The following is a 24,981-nucleotide window of genomic DNA, read 5'->3' on the forward strand; positions in this document are numbered from 1 at the left end:
TTTCTGTTGGCATAATTTAGATAAAAGTAATATTTTTTATTATAATATAATTTCTTCCATTTTTGTTTTTTAAATAAAATATTTTTATTTTTGTATAAAATATAAATCTTTTATGATGCTTCTTGACATTCATGTGTGCGTGAGAGCGATTAATTTTATAAACCTCATATGTATATTGTGGCTAATCGATATTCATACAGGTGTACATGTCTATGTATAAACAATCGCCGCATGTTAATTATTCCTATATCATGACACGAATATACTTGCAAGTCTAATTGTATACACGTTTTTCTTCGTTTGCAAAAAAGTCTATTGCTGTTTCCTCTGTAACTATTGCAAAGTACATTATAAATAAAGTGCAACCTGGCTTGAGTCAATGCCAGTGAACGTGACTGAACAATGATGTCTCCGAGTATTTTCAAGCGGTCTGACGCCTCACTTCAGCAGCTAAGAGCAATAGTCGTTTTTAACATCGTACATGCTGTTCTCAGCAAGTATTGTACGTTAACATACATGTGTAATATATGAGGAGAATTAGTACGTCATTTAAAATATTCTTTAGGTTTCTCGGACAGTTCCGTCATGAGGAAGTGGCTGTGCAAGCAATTTTATGTCTCTGACATTCTACTTTTCTCTACGATGCGACATTATTAATACGGAAACAGTAATTGATTTCGTTTAATTTTTTAGCTCGGTGATTTATTTCGATTTTTCTCTTTAATTGTGTTTGTAATTAATTTTTCATTATTACAATAGAAATAATTTAATATTTTTTTATAACGCGAAAATTTTTATTTAGAGCATTTTATTAATAGTAGAAAATATAGATAGGTAACTATTTATTCATGCACATATAATATTTGTTGAAAGTTTTTTTGTGTATATACACAAAAGTGAGCGCAAAAAGCATTCGTACAGAGAAAATATTTTTTAAAAAAACCTTATTTTTAAAAAGTAAACATTATCCAGCGAGAAATGAGACATCGAATTTATATACGATATAAATACGATGATTTCATTAATTTGATGTCAATTCGACGTTTAATTGAGGATTATTTCTTGTTGAATAATTAACAATTCATTCATAAAGAATAAAATAGACTGTATGTTTCTTAAAATGTTTCTTATATATATATATATAAAAGATGTCTATTAATTATATAAAATATTAGGTGTAGTAAAAAGAAATCCATTATTTTTCCATTCAATTTCATGCAAAAATAATGGATTTCTTTTTACTACACCTAATATATCATCTGAAAAATAAGAAAATTAAAAAGTGTATTGTTTGAATATTCAAAAAGTATTCGTAAGACGAGAAATTTAGCTTCTAAAATAAAAGGAATGCATGCGAAGCCCGTTGTTTATATTAGAACAGAATGTATTCATTGTATAAAATTGCTAATTAATATTTATTTTCTATAAATAAAACTTTTTTTATAACAAATTTCTTTGTATGAATACTTTTACTCTCAAAGTAGCTCTGTAGGTAGCACAAAGCGAAATGAATAGCATTGATGTTAGGCACTAGAAAATTGTAAATGTTACAGCGTATTTTACGAAGATAATAAGACAAATAAATTCCAACATCACTAATATTTTTCACATGACAGTGCTTGGATGTCTTTTCAGTTGTAAAAACTTTCTGTAACGAAAGCAGGTTGATGAAAAATAAAATAAGAACAAAAGATAATATATAGAAAGAGGAAAAGTAGGATAATGAAAAATTAAAAAAATGATCGCTATAGTTAAGAGAAGGATAAAATATCAGAATGGAGAAAGAAACAAAAAGAACATATTGTTTTTGCTAATTTACTAAAGACCCTTCTAACTTGTGGCTCGTAGAGCTATTAATTCGCTGCGCGCGAAACGTGATATGTTCTTTCTTTGGCGCACAACTTCCTTCCCTTTGTGTCTCGCTTTTTCGAAAGACTGATTAATTGCGTCACTATCCTTATAAATTGCTTTGTTTGCATTAGTCTTGCCGTACCGAACGAATGCTTGCTAATGGATCGTTTCAGCCAGAATAATCATTGCAAAGCACTAGCGCACCGACAGAGACGAATCGTGAGGATAGCGATGGTGATATTATCTTGGATAAATGATTGTATTCGCATTAACGTGATACTACATAATGATTCACATTTCTCTTCCCATTAGCACGATTTTGCGCTCTGCCATATTATTATCTATAAAAGATATTATATTACAATAAATTTATATTATTTTATTATATTTCACATTGAAATTAGTTTCGTCATATTCGAATACATTATATACGTACAATATGTTTCTTTCTTTTCATAATAGGATACAAATCCTAATTCTTCTTATTGTTTTATACGAATTAAAATATATAATATAAACAAAACGGATAATATGTAATTTTCGAAAAATTTAGGCGTTATTATCTTTTTTTGTTAAGAAGATTGCGAAATGTCTCGCTTTTTTATGAGTGCTGAAAGTCTCATAGCATTTGCACCACAGTCGAATTTCAACTTCTTGCCTATACAGTCGGCTCTACACCCTGAATCGCTTTATTTTCTACAACAATGGGCGCACAATAAACCGGTATATTACACAGCTCGGTACACATACCTCTGTAAAATAAAAAAAGAGAATCACTCCCTCCGCATTACGGCGAGTTACGGGATACAATAGAGTCCCCAAAGCATAAAACTGGTCGAGAATGTTCGGGCTTTTGTACCGGCGGTATAACTCAAGTGTCATGCCATTATTTAACCATAGATACGACGGGTCTTTGCATTCTCCTGTGTGTCTGCTCGCCGAGAAGACCCGTTGTGCCCGACTAACGTAAAAGTTAATTGAAAAACAGGAAATTAAATTTTCGCGATTCCCAGTTGTGCGAGTCACGGCTTCTCGGATAATAGGAGCTATGTCGGCTGGCCTTTGCAACGACTCCTCTATAAATTATCGGCTTGCTTAATCATTCGCCGTCTGATCTGCCGGATACATGGAGTAAATTTATGTCTTGTCATTTCTATATCATGTCGATGCCGATCACGTACGAACTGTTCGGAAAATGGTTGTGATGTATCATTAAGAATTTATTTAATTGCTTATTTTTAATTGTACAACTGACTCGAGGATGACATTTACCGCGTGAATTATTATGTGCTTCTCTCCGTAGAATTTTTCCTCCCTGAAAAATCAAACTTTAATTTAATTCTTTGAGTTTGGCATTCGACACGGCTGGTAGCACGAAAGCGAAGACGTTAGATCGATGCGAGGCGCGACAACTTCATTTTGGAAATAAGAAAACTTTTCTCTTGCGAACCCCCGTCCTTCATCCTGCAAGCAATGTCAGATAGTGAATTTCATTATCGACAAGACCCGATATCTCTACATTAAAATCATTCGGAACGAGAACACATCAAACGAAGCTTGCAGTGTTGATACGATTCGACGTTGTCGAATATTGTTGAAATATTCCATTACTTCATCTTTCTATGTGCATTGTGTTATTTTTCCTAACTTTCTTGTTTGTCATATACGATGTCTATATGACATATTTTTTTTTACAGGTTGTTCTTGTGTTGTATACAGCAGCTCGGACAGACCTCAAGGTGGCACTTTTACATCTCCTGATTTTCCAAAACGATATCCACCGAATATCGATTGCCTTCTGTATACATTCATTGGTCATCCAGATGAAATTGTTGTTTTAACGTTTCATCAATTCAACATTCGTCGTATTTGGCCCGAGTAAGTAATCCATATTTTGAGAAGTGAATATTAAAAACTTGTTATTTCTTTTTGCATATCAATGAATAATAAAAATCATTATGATAAAATACAATACGTAATATTAATTTCTATTTATTAGATATATATTGAATAGGAAACTATTACATTAGTATATTTTAAAATTTGTATAGTCTTCTACAAATACTATGTATTATTACACGTACACTCTTCGAGTAATGTGAAATAAATATCAATTTTTAATATTTATTTCTGTTCTTTAATTACACTATCTTAGCATATAATTGCAACGCGATATGTATAAATTTTGTATACTCATATAATTTTCATGGTTTTTATTCTCGCGTAATATCATATATTCATATTTCGTAAATTATAATTAGACAAGCTGTTTCGCTATGCTCAGCACTGGCAGACAGCATTATGTTAACAGATAAATTATCCATGCAGAGCGATTTGTCATGCACCTAATTCAGGCCTTCCGTTGTCCGGTAGAGTCTATTCGCGGTTGTCTACCGCCAATGGAATACGGCCACGTTCCGTATGTTAAATTATAGCGATATAACGTGAATATAAACATATATCTACATACATTAAGGAAATGTACAGAAGGTGTGCCAGAATTTCTAGCATTGCATATTATGACTAATGAACTGAATGATGTTGATTTCTATAACTTGCTAATGATCAGAGTTAAGAACGTGTTCAACAAACGTAATTTGTAATGACGATGCGTTTTCATCAATCTTTAATCAAAATTATTGCGAATATTCATTTACTCCTATAATTTAGCCAATAATGCAATCTGTTCCCGATTTTTATTTTTGTAAATTACATAGATTATACTTGTAATATTTTCTTCAGAAAATTGTACTCGAGGGAATTTCGAGTGAAATATCTTTGCGCATGGTCGTTTACTAAAATTCAGTGCTTGAGAGTGGAGAAATCTTTGAGACACAGTAATAAGATTTTAAGAGCGTTTGGGGTTCCGCTATAACTGGCGGAAAGTAAAGTTATAGCAAGAGTTTCTTTTCCAACGCTCGTCCGCTTCATTAATTTTCTATTAACTGTGATTAAATTCTTCGTATTGGTCACCGATTAATCCTTTTTCAAGAATTGGCCTCTAAATGCGAATTTATGTGAATAAAAATATTTCTTTTTTTTTAATAAAGCAAGCTAAATCAGTATCAAACGTTATTGAAATTCTTTGTCAAGGATTTATTAATTAAGAGTAACGCTTAGCTTAGACGAGAGAATTAAAATTGGCTTCTTCAGCTATTTTACGTTCCAATAGTTTTACGAAAACACTTAGAAATTTGTGACGTAATGACCATTTCGTGAAATTGAATTCGAGATGCGATTCGTCCCAAGGTGAGGGTGGAGCGAGAAACGAGTAAGGTGACTTATGGCGCAAGTCCCGGTAGTGCTTGAGCAAGGTAGAGGGTAGTAGCCAATTTGTAGCGCGTTACGTACTTCTGTTACCTAGGGGAAAGTGTAATAGTGGTGCACGTGTAAATCGTGCATTGCTAGAGTGGCTTGACAAAACTTGCAAACTGTTTCGTTACCCGTAAGAGGAAGTTAACGCCAACCAAATAGAATTTAATGTAGATTCTTTTCAACTTCCTGACGACAACTCGGCGTTAATTCTAACCACGTACATTCGGAAACTATATGCTATTGTAATAATGACCAAGAGATATTTGCAGAAGTCGTAATTGTAATATGAAGGAAAATATAGGAAATTAGATGGCGAATTGACATTCTCCAAAACGACTAAATGCGCTTTAAATCTAGCTTTACTTTAATAATCTATGTACATTCGTCGGGGATTTCTCGTGCTTCTACGTTCTCCTAGAATTTACGTTGCGCCTGAATGCAGTGTTTTAGGATCCAAAACGAGCGCAAGTCCGTTGCAGCAAGACGTTTACTTCACCTGTACCACAATTTATTATAGGTAGGAATTTAACGTAGAATCCTTAGCAAAAACGAAAGTCGGACATAAAATATATATTTTAATGTGAATTATATACATTAAACACACACATTATTCTTTAAAGTTTTGTAATTTTGAACATTTTAAAAATCTTTTCAAGTTCTACCAGACATATTGTACATTTTTACTATTTTATATTAAAAATTATTATATAATATTGCCAGTATAATTTTCTATGTATATTTTCTTTTAAATAGGAGTACTTATTTTGATTAAAAAATATTTTGTATAGTCGTGATGCTAAGGCGTCTTTCTTCGTGAGCTCGAAGCTCGTTGCTTATATTCGCCGCGCGTCAAGTCCCACGGCAACATAGTAAAGGTATAGGTACCCTCTTCCATTTCCGTTGCATCACACAGCAGGTTGTGGCGTGCCTGATTGCACGACGGTCGCGCGGCTTGTTCCCTTGACACTCGCCCGCAGTATCTGCCAGCTCGATTGCAACCGTAACGTGGGATGCACCGGGACAACAGCGTTTCCCAGGCCGCGACACCGCTGCCACTACGATGTACATTCCACTGCGTCAACCCCTTTCGCGTTACCCCTTTCGCTTATAGCGAAATACCCATGTTGCGCGTCGTTCTCGGCGTCTGGAGAACCAGAATTCGACATGCGATTCCTCCGGTGGTTAATGAGATTTAAACGCACGCCCATGCACTAAATTTCGAAATTGTTTGAGGAATTTGTTGAAAATGCGTCGCACGTTAAGGTTTACCGATTGGTATAGAGTACAGTAACTTAGCACGCGCCATGGTGAAGTTATGCGGAAACGGGAAGAGTAGCGGAATAGCGTGCAGGGGGGTTGCGAGTTCAGGAAGGAGGAAGTTATAACGATGAGAAAGGAGTTGCTGCTCCGAATACAACGGGACGTGTCGCTATGGTTAGAACAGGTTTTATTTTCTCCACCGAACTCGTTTTCCTTCCTACAAACGGAATATGAATCTTTACACTTTTTGTGAACTTCTGGTTGCACTTTCCTTCCACTAAATCTGTTATCCATTTCGGGAAAATGTAATATCACTGGAGTGTGTCGATTCGATCCGAGAAGTGCCATCGTGACGTTCAAAAGATATTTTTAACATCGCATTACGAACTCTACACTCATGATCGATCTGTCCAAGAGCGTCGATCGCTTTAGCTGTCAACCGATTCCCGATTATTGTAGCGCGCTTTGGCGATAATCGCTACAGATGCCCGCGGCGTTTACGTATGCAAATGCTCAGAGCGGAATTTCTGCTGTCGCGCATTATGCATTGAACTGCGTTGGGGTCACGTCGACCAGTGGAACTTCCGACAGACAAGACGGACTGTTGGAAATGCATGGCAAACAATCCGGTAATGCGCAACGCTACGCGAAATGTAGACGCCTATGCGCTGCTCGTACAAATCACTCGAGCGGTTATTTCGGCAGTTACACATCTCATCGTCAGTTACAGACCGTCTGAAATTTCTGCGGTTGGTTTTCGAATGCTCGCCTACGGCTACTGTCGAAGTATCCCTCAGGAACTTTATCTCTAGAGAATCGATTGTTACTCACTAATTTAGACGCAACCCAGACGGAGCTCACCTAATAGGAATGTTCTCTGTACGTTGATTGTATTTAAATTTGTATATTAGATTGCTTGACTTCAAATTTCTCCATCTATCATTTCGTATTGATTCTTTTGCTGCTAACATTTTCAACTATCAAAAAAAAAAAAATAATAAAACATATATTTTTTTTCAAAACTTTTTTATTTGCGACTTTTTTATTCAATATCTTTCTTTAATTAAATGTGCTTAATACTTGTAGTTAATTGAAAAGAATTTTCCGAAGAGCTTACAATTAGAACGGGAGTGCTGCCAAAGTCAATTCTCTTGGGTATTTTTATTAAATCTCATTGAAACTTGTTGGAGAATATAATGAAGAAAAATCTTACTCCTACGGTTCTTTTCCACGTTTATTATAGTTTGTATGACCGAGTAGATTATGCCGTGCAGATTAATATTTTCATAAAAACGGAAGTTAGTTGAGTTCTTTACACAGCGTGCGCGACTCTGCCGTTTATGCGAAGCACGCACGCGCTTCCTCCGAGTACACTCGTTTTGAGCGAGATTCTATTTACAAATCCTTTGCCGTCCGCGGTCATAAATCGTTTTTACTTCTAAGGATCGTCCGGGATCGCGTGCCGCGAGTCCAATATTAAGTTGCCTATGTAGATGGCCTTATTAATATGGCGCACGAGGCGCATGGCGATCGTTTACAGAGTGCCGCCTAGTACATGTCCTAAAGCTTAGAAAATCCCTCGGAGAAGAGAGGAAACTTCGGCTTTATATCCAGGGGCGCCGATAGTAAGCCGCTTTCCCTACGAGTTATATACGAGCAAGAGATACTGCTTCAAGTTTCCAAGCGAACTAAGGATCTTCTAATGGATACCCCCGGGTTCTAACTATTAAATGAGCACGATGCACGCGGTCGGGTTCCCCGATAGCTTTCGCGAATGCAATGAGTAATTTTTTTTTATATAAGCCACTTTTTAAAATAATTGTAACACATTAATTTTGTCATCAATTTATTACACGGTCAGTGGTACAAGAGCATTGTAGTTAGTAGTTTTTCTCAAAAGAAATTTAGTACATTAAAAAAATTTATTTTAAAAGTTTATTATTATATTAAAATGCATTATTAATGTGGTGTCCAATCACACAATTATTATTGATTATAGCTTGTTTTTATAGTTTCCACAAAACATTTTTAAAAATGTTTTTACGAAATTTTCACAAATACGAAAATGATGTCACGGTAAGCCAGTTTTCCTAATCTTCGGATCTAAATTTGAAAATACTAGTCTGTCTTCATTTGATTATGTAATTATCGATAGATATTTATATTGTCATTTATAGGAATATGGAATGAGTTAATGTTCACAATAACTAAGTACAATTTTCACATTACAAGTCTGTGTAATTCGGATAACCGTCACTTCAATGTTCGTGAATTGCAGATATACTCGCATAAATGTTCGTAACATCTCTTACAACTGGCAACGCCTTGGAACTATCGCTTGGGCCAGTTAACCTGATTTCTGACAACGCCTCGAGATCGTTATCTCGGATCAGGTCGTGACATCGCTTGAGAAATATTCCTTGAGTCACTCGGATCGCGGACACGCGGTAACATCTAAGAACGTCGTCTTGTATCGCGTTTGGCTCTGAGGTTTTTCTAATAGCGTTTTCTCTTGGCTGTACTATCGCCTATCAGTGCAACACTCAGACAGTGTAGCGTGTTTCCTTGGTTGGTGGCTAGGCGAACTCATTCAGTGTAACGTGTTTCTCCGTGGCTATAGTGCAAATTTTATGCACGAAGTGAGGTTTTACTACATGATTTCAAAGAGACGATGTAGAACCAGTATGACATTAAAAATTTGAAAATAGAAGTCAACCGGCAACAGAATTAAACACGATAGCGACACGATGAAGTAATGTAGATCTATGTTGTATGTACAGTTTTGTAGTGCAGTATTCATGCTGCACTTACACGCAACTGGTATAGTGCGAGGTTACACTCAGTGTATCCCAACAGAAAACGCTATAAAACTGAAAAGAGAGCGGAGGTTCTCCGTGGCATGGTCAAAACTCGAATGCCAATTTTCGTGAATTGATTCCCGTCAATTCCCGATTTCTCATTCGTTCTCGTCGTGTTTCCCGAAATCACCCGAGTCTTGTAAATCAGAAAGTCGCGAAACTGACGACTGCAACAGTGAGACGACCGGCATGCGGCAAATTCAGCGCTGATAAAGCAAGTAAGATTTCGATTCGCGATTAGAAACACCGAACAGAGCACCTTTTGAAACCGTGCCACGGATCGCTCCTCCTATTGATGCTTGTAAAATAATACATAAAAATGTGTGTATGTATGATTGTAAGAGCCCTCCGCTAAACACTTATTTTTTGTCACGACCTCATAGAACTCATATATGGAATATAGTCAATTATGAAGATGAAGAGAAAAACAAATATTTACTTTAAAACAGTTATCTTGTACATTCGGAAGATTTGAAAGTTCTTATTCCAGACTCTAATAAAAAATCTCGTAGAAAGTTTAACGACAAATATAATTAATAATAATGATGATTGAATATCATACTAATTCTAAGGAAATGCATTTTAACGCATATAATGTACTTTTAAAATATAACTTTAATTTTTAATAACTGGGTTCTTTCAGAGAACTGCTGACGGTGCAACGCTTTTGTGCCATTGATTGTATTTTATTCTCACAATCAGCGATAAAAACGCTAAATGCATTTCAGTTTTAATAATCAAGAAATATTTGTAAATTAAACAGTTTCACACGATATTCGCAAATGTTATTCGATTGTATCAGTAAATGACCAAAGAGAAGCTTCATATGTTTTTTTTAGTTCGCTAAAAACTATCGAATTACGTGAATCTTTGTTCAGTGCAATTTCACGCAAGGTGGTCGTCAGCGAGCTATCTTGGCATGGTATGCAGCAATGCGGACGTCTAAAGACGTACAGGATGGCGCCGTTGTTTCGTACACGGAAACGCGCGGCTACTCCGGAAGGAGAGGAAACCTCCAGTTTGTGGCGGAGGTAGCGGACAGTAGCGTGGAACATTGTAGCATTGGCTTTCGTAATGGCTCGTGCCGAATACCTAGCGGCTGAGCCGTTAGGAATTACTTGTTGGTGGCGTAACTGCTGAGATTAATTATGTGCGAGATGAAATTCCTGAATTACGAGCTGTGACAATTGAGAACGATTTGTCATCTATCTACCTCGAGGCTCAACTATGAGAGGTTTAGTTTTGAGTCTTTTCGCTTCATGCGTGCTCTGTCCATCATCATTTGATACTTTGTACTCAAAGATTAAATTAGCCGGAAGTACACACAACTGTGTCGTACAAAACTGTGTGAAGTAACAGACAAAATGCTGGATAGAGTCGCGAAAGCATCGAGGTGAAGCTGTAAAACATATCGACTGAATTCGGTATTCGAAGTTTCTTTTTAATTGTCATGAATATTTCAACTTTCCACGAACGACGTGGAACAAGAGAGATAGGATTGAACTCACCGGACGAAAACTTTGCTCTTTAGATTCGTAGCGGTTAGACATGACTGTCGAGATATCTTTGTTCTTCCTTTTGTAGAGTCCACTGTCATATCAGAATTACAGGTTTTTAAGCCCTTAGGAGAAAAACATTCAAGAGGAGAAAAGATGTCCTAGTAATCACTATAGAATTCTTTTTAATTGCATAATGTACTTTCTTTGTTTCTTCTTCTTAAATTACTTTTTTCTTTTCTTAGATTATTCTTTTTATAACATAATATAGATATTTGGGATTATTTAATTTGTAGAAAATTTATGCGAACAATATCATCGTTAAACATTTATCATTACTTTCTATACTAATATTATCAGAATAGTTATTTGAATACTCATTAAAATAATAAGTATTACGTATATTAAATTCAAAGTCTTGTCGATAGTACTTTCAATTATCATAAATGCAACAACGTTGACTTCATGAAATATTCAATATGACGACAGTCATCGAACGATCGCGGAAGTTATCAGGTAAACAAACTTTGCTTCGGAAATGAATGGTGCCACTAACTGTTGGAAAGAAGAATATGAGGTTTTCTTTATTCAGCCAAGAAACATTCAACATTCACCATTAATGGTAATACGAATATGGAGATCACGTAATCATATTCTAATACACAACATAATCGTGTAAAACTCAGTTAAACTCAGTTAAGAAATATTTAGTACATGTAAAAAGGAAATAATTCTATTCTAGAAACGATTATTTGACATACATATTAGTTTAATGACAAATGTTTATTTTCCGACTTTCTATTTACAATTATTCGTAAAACGAAAATAAATAAAATTAAAAATTGAAATGTTCTATTGTAACAAGATAAACGTATGAAATAAAAAGCAATATTAAAAAAGTTAATTGATATCGATATTTTTTTTTGTATATATAACATCAATAATCATTTTGTATATATTACATTGTAGAATATAACATATTTAATTTCTTTTTAAAATATTGATATAATGATCTCTAGACATTGAAATGCTTTTCTCGTTAACATTTATTTTCTGTCTCTAATACTTTTAAAATATGCAACCGGGTCGCTTTAGTGAAATGTCGTATAAAGTGAAGTGCTTTCCGCGATGTCTCCAATGAAAGGCCACTTTACGCGATTAGTTTAATACCATTTTTTTCCAGAGCATTCAACATTGTCTATAATGCCTAATTTTATAATTTACGTTTTATTTAAGGTGTAATATATATTTAAAAAATTCGTATCTCTCTTGCTGGATGAAGATAACATTGAAAAGAATCTTAAAAGTTATGTTCTGGTGTTGGCATATTGCGTAATAAGTCGTAATAACTGAGATAGATTTATTTGCATATTCTCGAAATTTTTTGTTTTTCTGATTCTGCGTCATCCATCACATCCATCACCTGGCAGTTGCCTTTTTCAACAATACCATGCAATTTTTCAACAATGTCCTCGTCATCTCCTTGCGGCCATTATTTAAATTCGCATTTCATCGCGTACGTTCTGTTGACGTAACGCGTAGCATCTCACAGTGATGTTTACTTTCCATCAGGGGGCCAAAGCGCAGGCATTCGTTATTCCGTTCGTGGGACAGTTTCCAATTTCCGAGGCTAGAGTCACGACCGCTTCACGTGTCGCTTTCCTTGATTCGTCTCCGCCATTTCTGTAACATTGCATAGGTAGTATATGCGATGATTAACCATCTCGCCCTTTCATGAGTGGCACGTGCAAAATACAGAAGGGGGTGCGAAACGCGAATTAACGGAGCGTCGGTCTTTTGATTGCGCGAGTTCCATCGCAGTCATTTTTTTCTCTCGCATCGCTCTCGGAATGAATAATTCAGAAGATCTCGCCCCAGAGAGTCTACGTACAACCTCCCGCAACCCCGTTCCCGCGATCTCCAAGCCGCGGTGCCACATTCCACATTCCGCAATCTCTTCGTATCTTCGCATCTCGACGTCTGCGTTCATTCCTCGTCTGGTTGTTCGCTCGGCGACCCGCACAGCTTCTTCACAAGCCATTTCATCCCTTACGCGGATCCTTTGCATACTTAAATGCACGCGCGATCCGCTATTCGAGCTTTGACCTTTCATTCGCTCTGGTTTCCAATACGCGTTTCCTTCATGAATCACTTGATTCTGTTTGGCTCTGGTCTGCTTCGGCAAAATTTGATTCATCAAGGCTTGATGTTGGATCATATCGATGCAAAATTCGAAATTTATAGCTGGATCAAACGTGATGTTAGCAATAATAATTGTATCTGACAGTAAAACTGTAAAACAATTTTTTGAAAAGAATTAATTCTAATTGTAATTAAATCTGATTGTACTATGTAATAACTTATTCACAAATTAAATTATTATGTGAGTTTATTAGCACATACAAACTTTAACTTAACTTAAAAAGAACGATAACAATGATTTATCTTACAAAAAATCCGCAACATTGTCTCTCACTGATTTTGATGGATTTCGAATATGTTGTAGAAATGTTGCTTATCTCAAGGGTCTTTTAGGAGGAGCAAATAAAATAATAGACAATAACTCTTGAAAATAATAGACAACTTCAGTAAATATTTTCGAACGAACAATGAGATTTTGAAAAAAATCTCGAAAAAATGATTTACATAAAAGTTTCATTGGTATTTTATACTCTTAGTAACAGTTAATATTTTTCGAAAATATTGAAAGATATTCACTGAAAATGAAAAAAATCCGATTAAGGAGTTGTTTCAATTTCTGAGATGAGCAGATAAAAACCTGTAAGTTTAATTTTTTTATTTGCTCTACAACGTATATATCCTCACTGATTTTGATAGATTTTGTAACTGTGTATAAGATCCATAAAAATTGATAAGGAATAGTTCCGACAATTGCTTTGTTGAACGTGTCAACAATAAATGTATTAAAGTATCGTATAGTAATAAATATCTATACTATATATTATACAAGAAAGAACATATCTATTATTTCTCTCATATTATATTTATTGTACATTATATGATTGTTATTTGCATATAATGTTTACGACTGATTAATTATATCTATTAATCGATTAAAAAATATTATATGCATGCCACGTACAATATGAATATAAAAATAAAACGAATATATTAAAAAGTAAAACATTTTTATTTATTACAAGACAAAAATATTACTCTGGATACGTTCAATTTAATTATTCGTCGGTATTCTTTGATATTCAACATCTCTTGAATAAGAAATATAAGTAATGTTATTACGGAAATAAAATACGGAGTATATTGGATTGTTTTCCATGAAACACACCATTTGTGAGCCGTATAATCATTTTAAAATCTGCAATCTCTCTCTCTCTCTCTCTCTCTGTAACGGCTATTAAATGAGAAAGAATACAGAACATATATTAGATAGTTTTTATCATACTCGTCGGATATTGCGTTTCGCATTTGACAAAATTTTGAAAAGTTACGTACAACGATTTTATATTTCGTGACGCCATCTCTGATAATGTGTAAATAATAATGTAAAAGTAGGTCACTCGTGGAAGAAGGATGACTGCTCGCAGAAAGCCGTTGAGATTTAATGTTCTTTGTCATTATTTATATATTAAGACACTTTCAAAGCGAAGAGTACGACTAATGTCGTTTAAGGTAAGCGCTATGCAGTTTTTAGTAATGTACGACGTTAAAAGCCGATTAGTTCCTCTTTCGCAGCTTGCCTTATATTGCACAGATCGATCCATTGGTAAGTGTAGCGCAACGGTTGATCTCAAGGATGTAATTATTTCTCTTCACATCATCCTCGATACAGCACTCAATATCTGAATGAATATTATTTAATAACTATAAGGAAGTACTCCTTGTCAGATGTGCAATGGTTTAATATATAATTTAGACGTCAGATCGTTTTTTGATAGGTAGATATTTATAAGAAAAGGTAGTCGTACTACCGCAAAAAGCGCGTCTTCTCATTGCATTACTTCGCTACACCGTCGCTGTAACATGACAGCATAAAAGGCTCATGACGAGGCAACAAGGCGGCGTGATTTAACTGCGTCATGGCATTCGTGCGAAATTCTCTTGCGAAACTTACTCTCTCGTATGGATACTGCACAAGGAAAAAGAAGATTCTTCTGTTTTGCTTATGAGTAAAGTCTTTCTATGCATTTACAATATAGAGTCTATGCGAGTACCTATAATACAAGCGTGCATGCATGTATGTCTTTATACGTGCAATAAAACATAATATTGATATATTATTTTTAGACTTTTTTGTATTTTTAAGATACTCGCCATCTAGTAGTCACAGACTAATTTACAATATCGAAAATTTAGATTTTAATATTGTATGTATAATCATCGCTCAAAAGTTTCAGCACACTTTGCGTTTATGAAAAACTTTTCCTACTTTATTTTATCCTTTATTTTAATATTAATTAGGAAAAAACTTGTATAGACATCTTTATCGATTTATCTTATGGTTTATTACTTCATATCACAAATCTGTCTTTTGTTAAAAGATGCAATTAGATCAAGCGATGTCAAATTACTTTATGATGTCTTAGTCAAAGTCTTTCATCAAATTTTAAGTCATGTTTGATGCATGACGTCTTCATAGCAAGGTATCGCAACCACACACATTTAATGCTCACAAAAATTAAACAGTTTAGTAAAACGGTTATAGAGTTATGAACCGAGATCACCGACCTAAACTTGCTTTTACATTCTTGAAAAAAATACGAAAGATCATCACGGATAAGTCACGCGAGTCTGCAATTTATCTTCAACATATCTGGATTTGAAAACTGTTATTTTAATCATTTACTTTATATTATACACTATCGCTCAAAAGTTTCAGCACGTCTTATGTTTTTGCTAACAATTCTATTTTTGATATATAAGAATTATGATATAATATATTTTTCGGTCAGAAATATTCAATAAAGTTGCGAACTACCAAAAAATAAATGTAAATAGAAATTACAAGTACATTTCTTAAATAGATGAAGTGTGAATATTTAAAAATATCGGGCAAGAAACTTCGTAATAATTGTTGTGTAATCTTTTTTTACTTTCTTTAATGCTTACAGATTTCGAACGTTTTAGCTCACTTCAAACTATCATCGGCGATGTACAACTATTAAATAGATAAATATCATGTGTATCAATTAAAAGAAATATCAATTTCAAATTTTGCATACTAATGAACATTTGTTGTATTATAACTAACAATGAGAAAATGTAAACAATTTCTATAAAAATTAAACACAAGTGAGAAAGTAAGATATGGAAGAGAAAGATAAGAGAAGTACTTTGTAATAGATGATAAATGATGAGATAGGACAGCTGTTGTCGGATTTGAAAATTATAAGAATTAAGATATTCAGAGGTAGATAGAATCACAAGTCGGAAATTATTATGTCATGTATTGAAAATAATTTGATGTAAATAATAATTTCATTTTAGTAATGAGTACCGAATAATTTTAATTGAATTGATTTCAATTGAATAAAAGACAAAGTAAATAATATGTGTACAAATGAAGAGATCCATTTGTAAAACTTAAATTTCAAACTTGTTTCGGCGAAACAATGTTTAATTACTGTGATGTAATTTGAGTCTCAATTCCTTTTGAGAAACGCATAAATAATAAGATATAAGAAATTTTCCGTTTTTTTTAACCGTTAAATTTAATCATTAAATGTTAAATTTTAAATTTTTCCTCTTGATAATGCGCATTATTATGTTACATGTTAGCGATTTACTCCGAAAAAAATCGAACTTAATCGTTGTTTATACTATCCATACGCAATCTTATGAAAAGAGAAAATGATAGAAAATAATAGAAAAGAATAATAGATAATAATAGAAAAGCGGCATTAATTTTATCTCATATTTTATTTGAGTGTTGAGCACTCGTAACTTTGTATCAGATTTGTTTTAATTAAACGTAATAATTAAAAACTCTTGCAACTGTTTTAAGACCATCAGAAGAAATTCTCGTTGTGAGAACATAGCTCTTATTTGATGTAAAACTTTTTTACGAGAAAGTATCACCGCAAGACACAAAACGAATGTAGTTTGAAAAAGATTTTTTATTACTTGAGAGGCAAATGCTTTAACCTTTGAAAAAATTACCAGGATTGCGTTCTCTACTTATAAAGTTTCTTATGAAGCATAATAAAATTTCGTAATAAAATTTAAATCGATAATAACCTTAACGATAAATTTATTTTAATTACATAAGAAAATATCTATAGGAACTAATACTATCTTATCGATATTCATCGTTTTTGTCTATTTAAATTTTCTTACTATCTATTAATTATTTTTTAAATAGATTAGAAAATATATAAACGTAATTATTTTGTTAATAAATTATATATTATATTGTAATTATTATATTAAATATATATTATATATTATATATATGTTATATATATGTATGTATGTATGTGTGTATGTGTGGGTGTGTGTGTGTGTGTGTGTGTGAAACATAAAAATGATAAATTAGTTTTTTATTAAAAGAGAAACATATATTTAAATGTATGATCTTTAATTGTTAGGTTTGGCAAATAATTATTTCCAATTTCTCTCTTCATTTTAGCCTTTTAGTCTGATTACTTTGGATTATTTTCGGTTGTTGATTCAAAGTATTCAAGCAAATAACCCATCAGTTGTCATCTTTAAGAGAGATACTCTATGAAAAGGAGGAAGGAAATTAAATTGATCGAGAATGGTTACAAGATGGAAATGGAATGCTGAGTGAGTTATTTGAAAATGCAGCACGTTCGTAATAAATCAATGTTAAATCTCTTATTGTATTATTCGAAACAGATATTTTAGCTAAGATAGTAGTACGTTTCTTTATCATCGGCTAGAAGAATTGAATATAGTGACATGTACCGATTTTGTCGAATTGTTTATTTGAAATGAAATAATAAATTATGAAATAAAATTAGAGTAATAATAATAAATAAAATAGTGCGAAATGAATATTATAATAATTGAAATGAATATTACTAGTTAAAATATTCAGTACTCTGTTAATAAGAAATGAGAGATGAAGTTTGCGCTTGTCGTCACTGCATTACTTTCAAAACTTTGAAATTAAACTTTTTAATCAGACAAAAATCAAATACTTCTCTTCATTAGAGAAAGGAAATAGAAAGATTGGATACGGATAAGACGAGTCACGGCGTTTGAGTCGATCAGAAGGGGATGATCGTTGTCGATGAGAAAAAGACCAAAGTTGCCGTAATAATATAAAGATGACGGGACAGATTTTTCACGTGGATTGAAGTTTTCGATTAATTTGAATTCGAGACGAATGATTCGTATACTCACAATCAGTACAATAATACTTGGCCCTTACCGTCAAGCTCTTCGATTGGATTTGTTTTTTCGGAAAAAGATTTTGTGGTTGCATTCCTTTATCACAATCAAGACAAACATTGAAAAGAAAGAAAATCAGTGAAGCGTCCGAGAGTAAGGATTCCAAGAAAAATAAAGCCACGAATAAGATTAGAATAGAGAGCTAAATATTACAATATATACGAAAATAAAACAAAAAAAATCCCATATCTTGCGTGCTTATAGAAAATTAAAATACTTTGCATATTTTTCTCGATTTGTGCGCAGTAAAAGCTTTCTTCTGCGATTTTTACGACGCAGCTGTATTACAAATAAAATATGACAAGAGTATGCCAAATCGTGCCACGAATATCGGAAGCCCGTCTCACATCTTTGTGGGCCTTGCTCTTCCCTCCGAAAAGTGCCACCGCTGACGCTCTTACATTCTTATCCTCTTTCACGTCCATCAAATCACCGTTCGCCCACCGTTACCCATTTTGCTTTTCTACAAAAATAAGGACGCATGGAAAACGCAAAAAAGATACATTCTCCGCGATTGAAAAATACCACCGCAGAGAAGAGACGATAAATGCCCGGGAACTATGTGGATCGAAAATACAAAGAGCTCGAAGGTATTACTCGTATCATACTATTAAAGCAATTATTACTAATTGTAAGTGTAATTATTACTAATTATAAAAAGATGATCGCCATGATGGACATTGTTCCGAATCCAGCAGTAAACGCAAGCGTAAATTTTTGTCGTTGTGCACATCGGATAAGGACTCTTTACTTTCATCTGTCTCCGTTGTACTTTCATGCACTTCCTATGACAAGTTCTCAGCTCATCGTCACTTTCCGGCAGATGTTGGTTCACTATTCAAAACAGACGACAACTTCGTTTGTCAGTGCGAACCATTTTCTCTCTCTCTTCCTCCCCTCTCTCTTCTCTCTCTATTTCTCTTTCTCTTTCTCTGTCAGACGACGGCAAATTTGTTCATCGTCCTGTACTTATTTTGCTTGCAACCGAGGATGGATACTCGCGTTTTATCTCATAAATTCTCTTTCACGCGTAAGTAATCGGTAAGAAGCTGAAATTGTATCCGTTGCAATCTCTCGCGCTAAATGAGAAACAGGAGAAGAAGACAGCAAGAGGCAGGAAGAAGAAAACGAAGCGAAATCGATAGAATATCTCGAGTACAATGGCGAGAAGCAAGCGGCCGTGAATGCGTTAGATTGCGCAACGATATTACAAATCCTTGAGCTCATCATTAGGCCCATCGTAGAAAGGTTCTTGTCAAGGAAGGTAAAATCAGAACGATGTTAAGGAAGAAAATGGCTTGCAGTTATGAAAGCTCTTGCTTCTGAACAACTAATAATTATCTCATAATTATAATACAGCAACTTCTCATTTTCTTCATGAAAATCGTTTTCACTTTTCGCATACGTAGTAAATAAATGTATAAATTATTACTCTAACATAATAATATATAAAGCCTCATTTTCTTGAACGAAATTAAATTATCGTTCGCTATTTTGGGGCTTTTTTTTTAATTCTCTTCTATAATATATTTTCACATTGCACCCAATTTCGCTTTGTTTATTCTACTTTAGGCATTACGTACATATGGTGCCAGTTCATGTGCGATGCTAAACTATTCTTACTGTAACTAAAAATTATCTTTATAAATTATCTTATTACTCAAGAAGGATATTGTGTGTGTGTGTGTGTGTGTGTGTGTGTGTCTTGTATAATATTTTAAAGCATTAATCATTTACAACTATAAGAAAATTATTAAATTATCTTCTCTATAGTGTCTATATAATAAGAGAAGAGATAGCAATCCCCTCTTTTCAATGATAGATTGGATATTTCGTACATGTCACGTATCAATCTATCACAAACTTGACAAACGTATAATGTAGTTTCTCGCGATAAGGTCAAGTGGCAAGTGGAAGTGGAGTGTGCTTCCTTTACAATCAGAATCATGTGAACGGTATTCAATCGTTTTGGAGTCGACGAATGGAAATAGTTGAACTCATATCGAATCGCTTGAGTCGGCCGGTACTGCAGCCGATGCAATTTTTGTTCCACTCGAAGACAATAACTCGCGAAAGGGGGGATCGAGTGCAGAAGATACAATGGAGAGAAGCGGGTCACGAGCTTGGCCGAAGCTGATAACATTCCGTTATATTGAATCACGTACACTTTCGGATATTTAATAAAAAAGTAAAAAACTCCAGAATTTTTGTCACGTCTAATACGGACAATAAAGTTACTCGGTATAATGAGGAATCAAAGTGCTATGCAAAAAATTATGCTGTGAATAATTTTGCAATATATTTTTGTATCATTAAATTTCGCGTTCTATCGTTTCATCTTTATTTTACTATATCTCCGTGAATTTTCAAGAAATAAAATATTATAATTTTAAAACGAGCGTATAAAATTGCAAAACATTTGCCTAAAACGTTTAGTTTAGTTTGTGAAAAACTAGATTAGCATATATACGCGATTAGTATACATCGTAATAAATTTTTTTTTTCTGAATTATTATACAGTTAAATTATTTCATCTCTAAAAGGCCATGATAGAACATGTTGTGTAAAACGCAACGCGAGTGAATCACAATTTTAAAAGCATCCGTGACGTTGCACATCTACGTCCGTAGCAGAAATGTCGCGAGCAATCCTTATTTATTTAGAATCAAGAATAATACATGACGTTTTCAGTAGCACAAATTGCCTCTTTTCAAAAACATAAGAGTGTGGATGTGCGACATTTCACGATGCAAGATTGTCACGGAATGTTAATTGCATGCTAAGCATATATATTCCGTTATACATACAATATAATGAATCAATATTAAATTTTTGTACAATTTCGCGATTAAAAAAAGGAATTATGTTCAAGTTTTAAGGTACGAGTTGGCACTAACGTTGCAACGTGTAACGTAATGTCATGCGAACATCCTAACATGCATGAGAGTAGCTTTATGATACACTTACAATTCACGGAAAAAGCGGTCCACACGGGTTCCGGCAGAACGCCAATATTATTTACACCCACGAAACAAGTCCAATAAACATTGCGATCCCGGAAAAAATTTCGTCGAGCGCACAGTCTCTCTCATATACAGATACTTTTTATTTATCGCCGTAGTTTCGTCGACGAGACTCTGTGTTCGCGTTTGCGACTGCGTTGGAAAATGTCGCGCATTTGCATCGTCCGAGTTTTTCTGCGAGCTGCAAAGTCGCAATGGAAGCATATCGAACGTCCACCTGTTTTTCTCAAATCAACTATGTTTACCTAGGTAAAAATACGAACTTAATTAAATGATGTGACAAGAGAGTGAAAAATAAACCGAACGACAAGTTACACGATAAAAACTGCAAAATATTAAAACATTGAATATTATACACAATGTGATTTTTTACGCTTGGCGAAGGGCTGAACGCAGTTCACCATTGAAAATGGGATCCTCGTCGTTTAGAAATAAATATAGGCCACCACCACTACCGGCGACTAAAAATACGGCCCATTGTACAGAGAGGAGCGTATACAAAAATATCCGGTGCCGAGCCGTTGTTCGAGTTTATTGCGCAAGATTCATCTTCACGCGGATGCGGTTGATACACAATAGGTAAATCAGTTCGCGCGGGCGGATGCTATTATGGAGGCGCTTATACTTTATTCGCCATGTATCATTAACTCTCCCTACGGATTTAACCAAATACTACGTCATCTTTTACAAAGAATATTCCATGCTCGTTTTTACGTTACGAAAATAGACTACTAAATGTACTAATAGATACTATCATTTGCAGTCTAATTAAATCGAATTAAGTACAAAAGATTTAAAGGGATGCTATCGGAAACCGATAACCTTTTACTACTTGATGATTCACTAAGAAAAAGTCATCATATGACACAAAAATAGAAAGGGATAAGTATAATGGTCGTCTACGATGAGGTACATAAGTACAAGGCATCAAGTGAAGTACGGCACGTGCTAGAACAATCGTTCAAGTGCAGAGTTAAATCTCGTGTTCTTATACTTTCTTATACTTAGGATAACTGTCCTTATTAATACGTCTTTTAGTCAATTTGCTTATTATTGAATTATTAAATATTGCAGCTTTAATTTTATCTGCTTGTAATCAATATTGATTTTTCAATTTCTTCTTTTTCTCATAATATTTCTTTAATCTAAAAAATACTAATACTTCATAAAAATACTTAATATTTTATAATGCTTTTGATAAAAATAGAAAACATGTTTTTGTCCTTATTAATGAGTCCTCTAAGCGATGGTCCTATTAATGTGCTCCCAATTTGTGTGCCTATCCATATTTGACTCATTTTAACATATAATTACTAAAAGGTAATTAATTTAAGCTAATTATGTAATGTGTTAATATTACATAAATCATTATTTCAATTATATTTATTTCAAAGTATACTCATAACACAACGTTCTCAGCTCCAATACAAGGGACATTAATAGAGACAAGTTTAAAATCTTGCGGTAAGTAATACTGGATTCACATAAACTTCTCATATCTTTCTTCTTTAAAAATATTTAAAATACTTTAATACTCAAAAAATAAAATATTATCTTCGGTGTCGTATGTATTAATAATTTAACTTGACAAAAAAAAATTTTTCTTATTTATTTGTGCTAATTTTCTATGACTTATCGAAATACAAAAGCACACTAATAGCGACAGATACACTAATTGGGAAAGTTATATTGCAGTCGCTTACGCTCTTAGGAAATCTGTACTTACGTTAAAAATTCTTTTATTTTTATTTATTTATTATACATATATGTATAGTATTTGTATAATGTCAAATATTCAATCAAATGAATATTCAACATCAAATAAATCGAACTTATATTAAATCTTCGTTTATTATTTTCTTAAATTCTCTATTTAAATTCTTAAATTACTCTATGTCACTTAATTTTTTATTATTATTTTCTCTAAACTTTTTATTGAAGTGCATACTAAATAAACGATTATGACGTAAAACCAGAGTGAAATCACGCTTTTCTCCAAAGAGAGATCAATGAACGAAGGTTTCAATACCCGATGTAATGGCGTTGATACCACAAAGCATCCCATTGTTGCGTTTGCGTGTGGATGAATGGAACGAGTACAACGACTGATTCCGTTTATTTGACCGTTCGACACGTTCAACCAATCCACTAGACAGCAAAACGTCCCATTAGAACCAGAATATCTGTAGTATGTGTGACATATCGCACGCGAGCTAAATTATTCTCTTCGTTATACGTATTCTCATACATCAAACTTAGCACGTACACGTAAATTGCGTGCGTATCGAATAACCTGCGCGTAGTAGTTGCACGAAAATTATACGATTCTTTAGTAACTGGAAAGATAACGAACGAGCAGTGAATTTTAGTGATTTAGAGCTAAGAATGCCTAATATATCACGCATATTTCAAGAATATTAAGCGGTAAGCTCGCAGAATGTTCTAGATTATTATCCATCATACGGTCGAGGTCACTTAAGATGTTCCCACAAGACTGTCGTGATATTGAAAAGATCATGGATTCGTAACCCCCTCCGACGCCATATGGTTCAAATGAAAAGTGCGGGAAGAGTATTAAAGCATACCTTCCTTGAAGCGCGGCTGTGCACAATCTGCGCTAGTATAAAATGTGAGAATGTGAATCTGTCGAACTCATAACAGAAAATTTCTTAAATGTTCTCGCAAATCGAGCAATCTATTAGTTTATTTGTTCGTTAAAGTTGTTGCAACTACATAAAAAGAAATCCTTAATGTAATCCCGTTGAGTGATGTTACATTACGCTATGTATTAACGATTGCGAAAAATCAGGTAAATATATACGGAGGCAATGCTATTATTCGAAAGATGTGCTTGCACTGAATTCGATGTTTCCATGTATGGAACAAGAGTACAAATCTCCTGTCACCAAGATAGTCCCTTAGTGGTGTTTGCCGAGGAGTTGGCTGGTCGACTGTGCGGATCGGGATTTCGGAGGATTTGAACAAATTGTTGCGCCGAACTTACTCCGCTCAGTTCCTGTCTACTTAACGACTAGTCGAGATTATATCCCGAATTTCACGTATATTTTCTCGTTCTATGCGACATTTCCAGGAAAACAAAGGTAATACGGGTCGCAATCTCAATGCTTAAGTTAAGTAATTGAGATGGTGCTCTACCTATATCTTGAGTTAAATGGAGGGTTTTAATTAAATGTAGAGATATATTGCATGAGAAATCTTATATTGAATAACGAGTGAAAAAGAATTATTGAAAGTTTTTATATTTAAAATTTTTCTTCCTTATTCTTCTTTCATTTTAAATATAATCTTACAGATTTACGTATAATATATAATTTCATAATTAGAGAGGAGCATTAATCGAGGACAAATGGTTCCTTTTGGATAGCGATTAATGGCACGGAACTGCAGTACTTCAGCAATATTATCTGGCTTTAACATTCCAGCTCGACACTTGGCATAATCCGTGAGGATGTATGGGAATGAAATAATGGGAAACGCGAACGATGCAGCGATACAAAATGTTGTACGTGCGCTAAATGAATATTTTAATAAGTAACGATAATAAGTTTAAAAATACACATAATAATTCTATCAATGTTTGCAAAAAATTATATAGTAGATAGATGTAATCGGAATATGTGGTAAGTAATTAATATAAAATGTGGCAATAATTTTCTAATAATTTAAAATTATATATTTCTAATAAATTAAAATATTTCAATTTTAGTAATATTTAAATAAAACTTTAATTTTTGAAAGCATTATTATTGTGCTATTTTATAT

The 24,981-nt window shown here is 33.8% G+C and overlaps 1 protein-coding gene across 1 annotated transcript in view; it reads left to right on the forward strand.

Annotated features, from left to right (window-relative positions):
- Positions 1 to 24,981, forward strand: part of LOC108688221 (suppressor of lurcher protein 1) — a 243,342-nt gene that overhangs the window by 41,905 nt on the left and 176,456 nt on the right. Inside the window, exon 4 of the mRNA XM_018194384.1 lies at positions 3,549 to 3,729. Coding sequence (XP_018049873.1) covers positions 3,549 to 3,729 — 181 coding nt within the window. The remainder of the gene's footprint in view (positions 1 to 3,548; positions 3,730 to 24,981) is intronic.

This window comes from Atta colombica, unplaced genomic scaffold (assembly GCF_001594045.1).
Source record: "Atta colombica isolate Treedump-2 unplaced genomic scaffold, Acol1.0 scaffold228, whole genome shotgun sequence".
NCBI classification, from domain to species: Eukaryota; Metazoa; Arthropoda; class Insecta; order Hymenoptera; family Formicidae; genus Atta; species Atta colombica.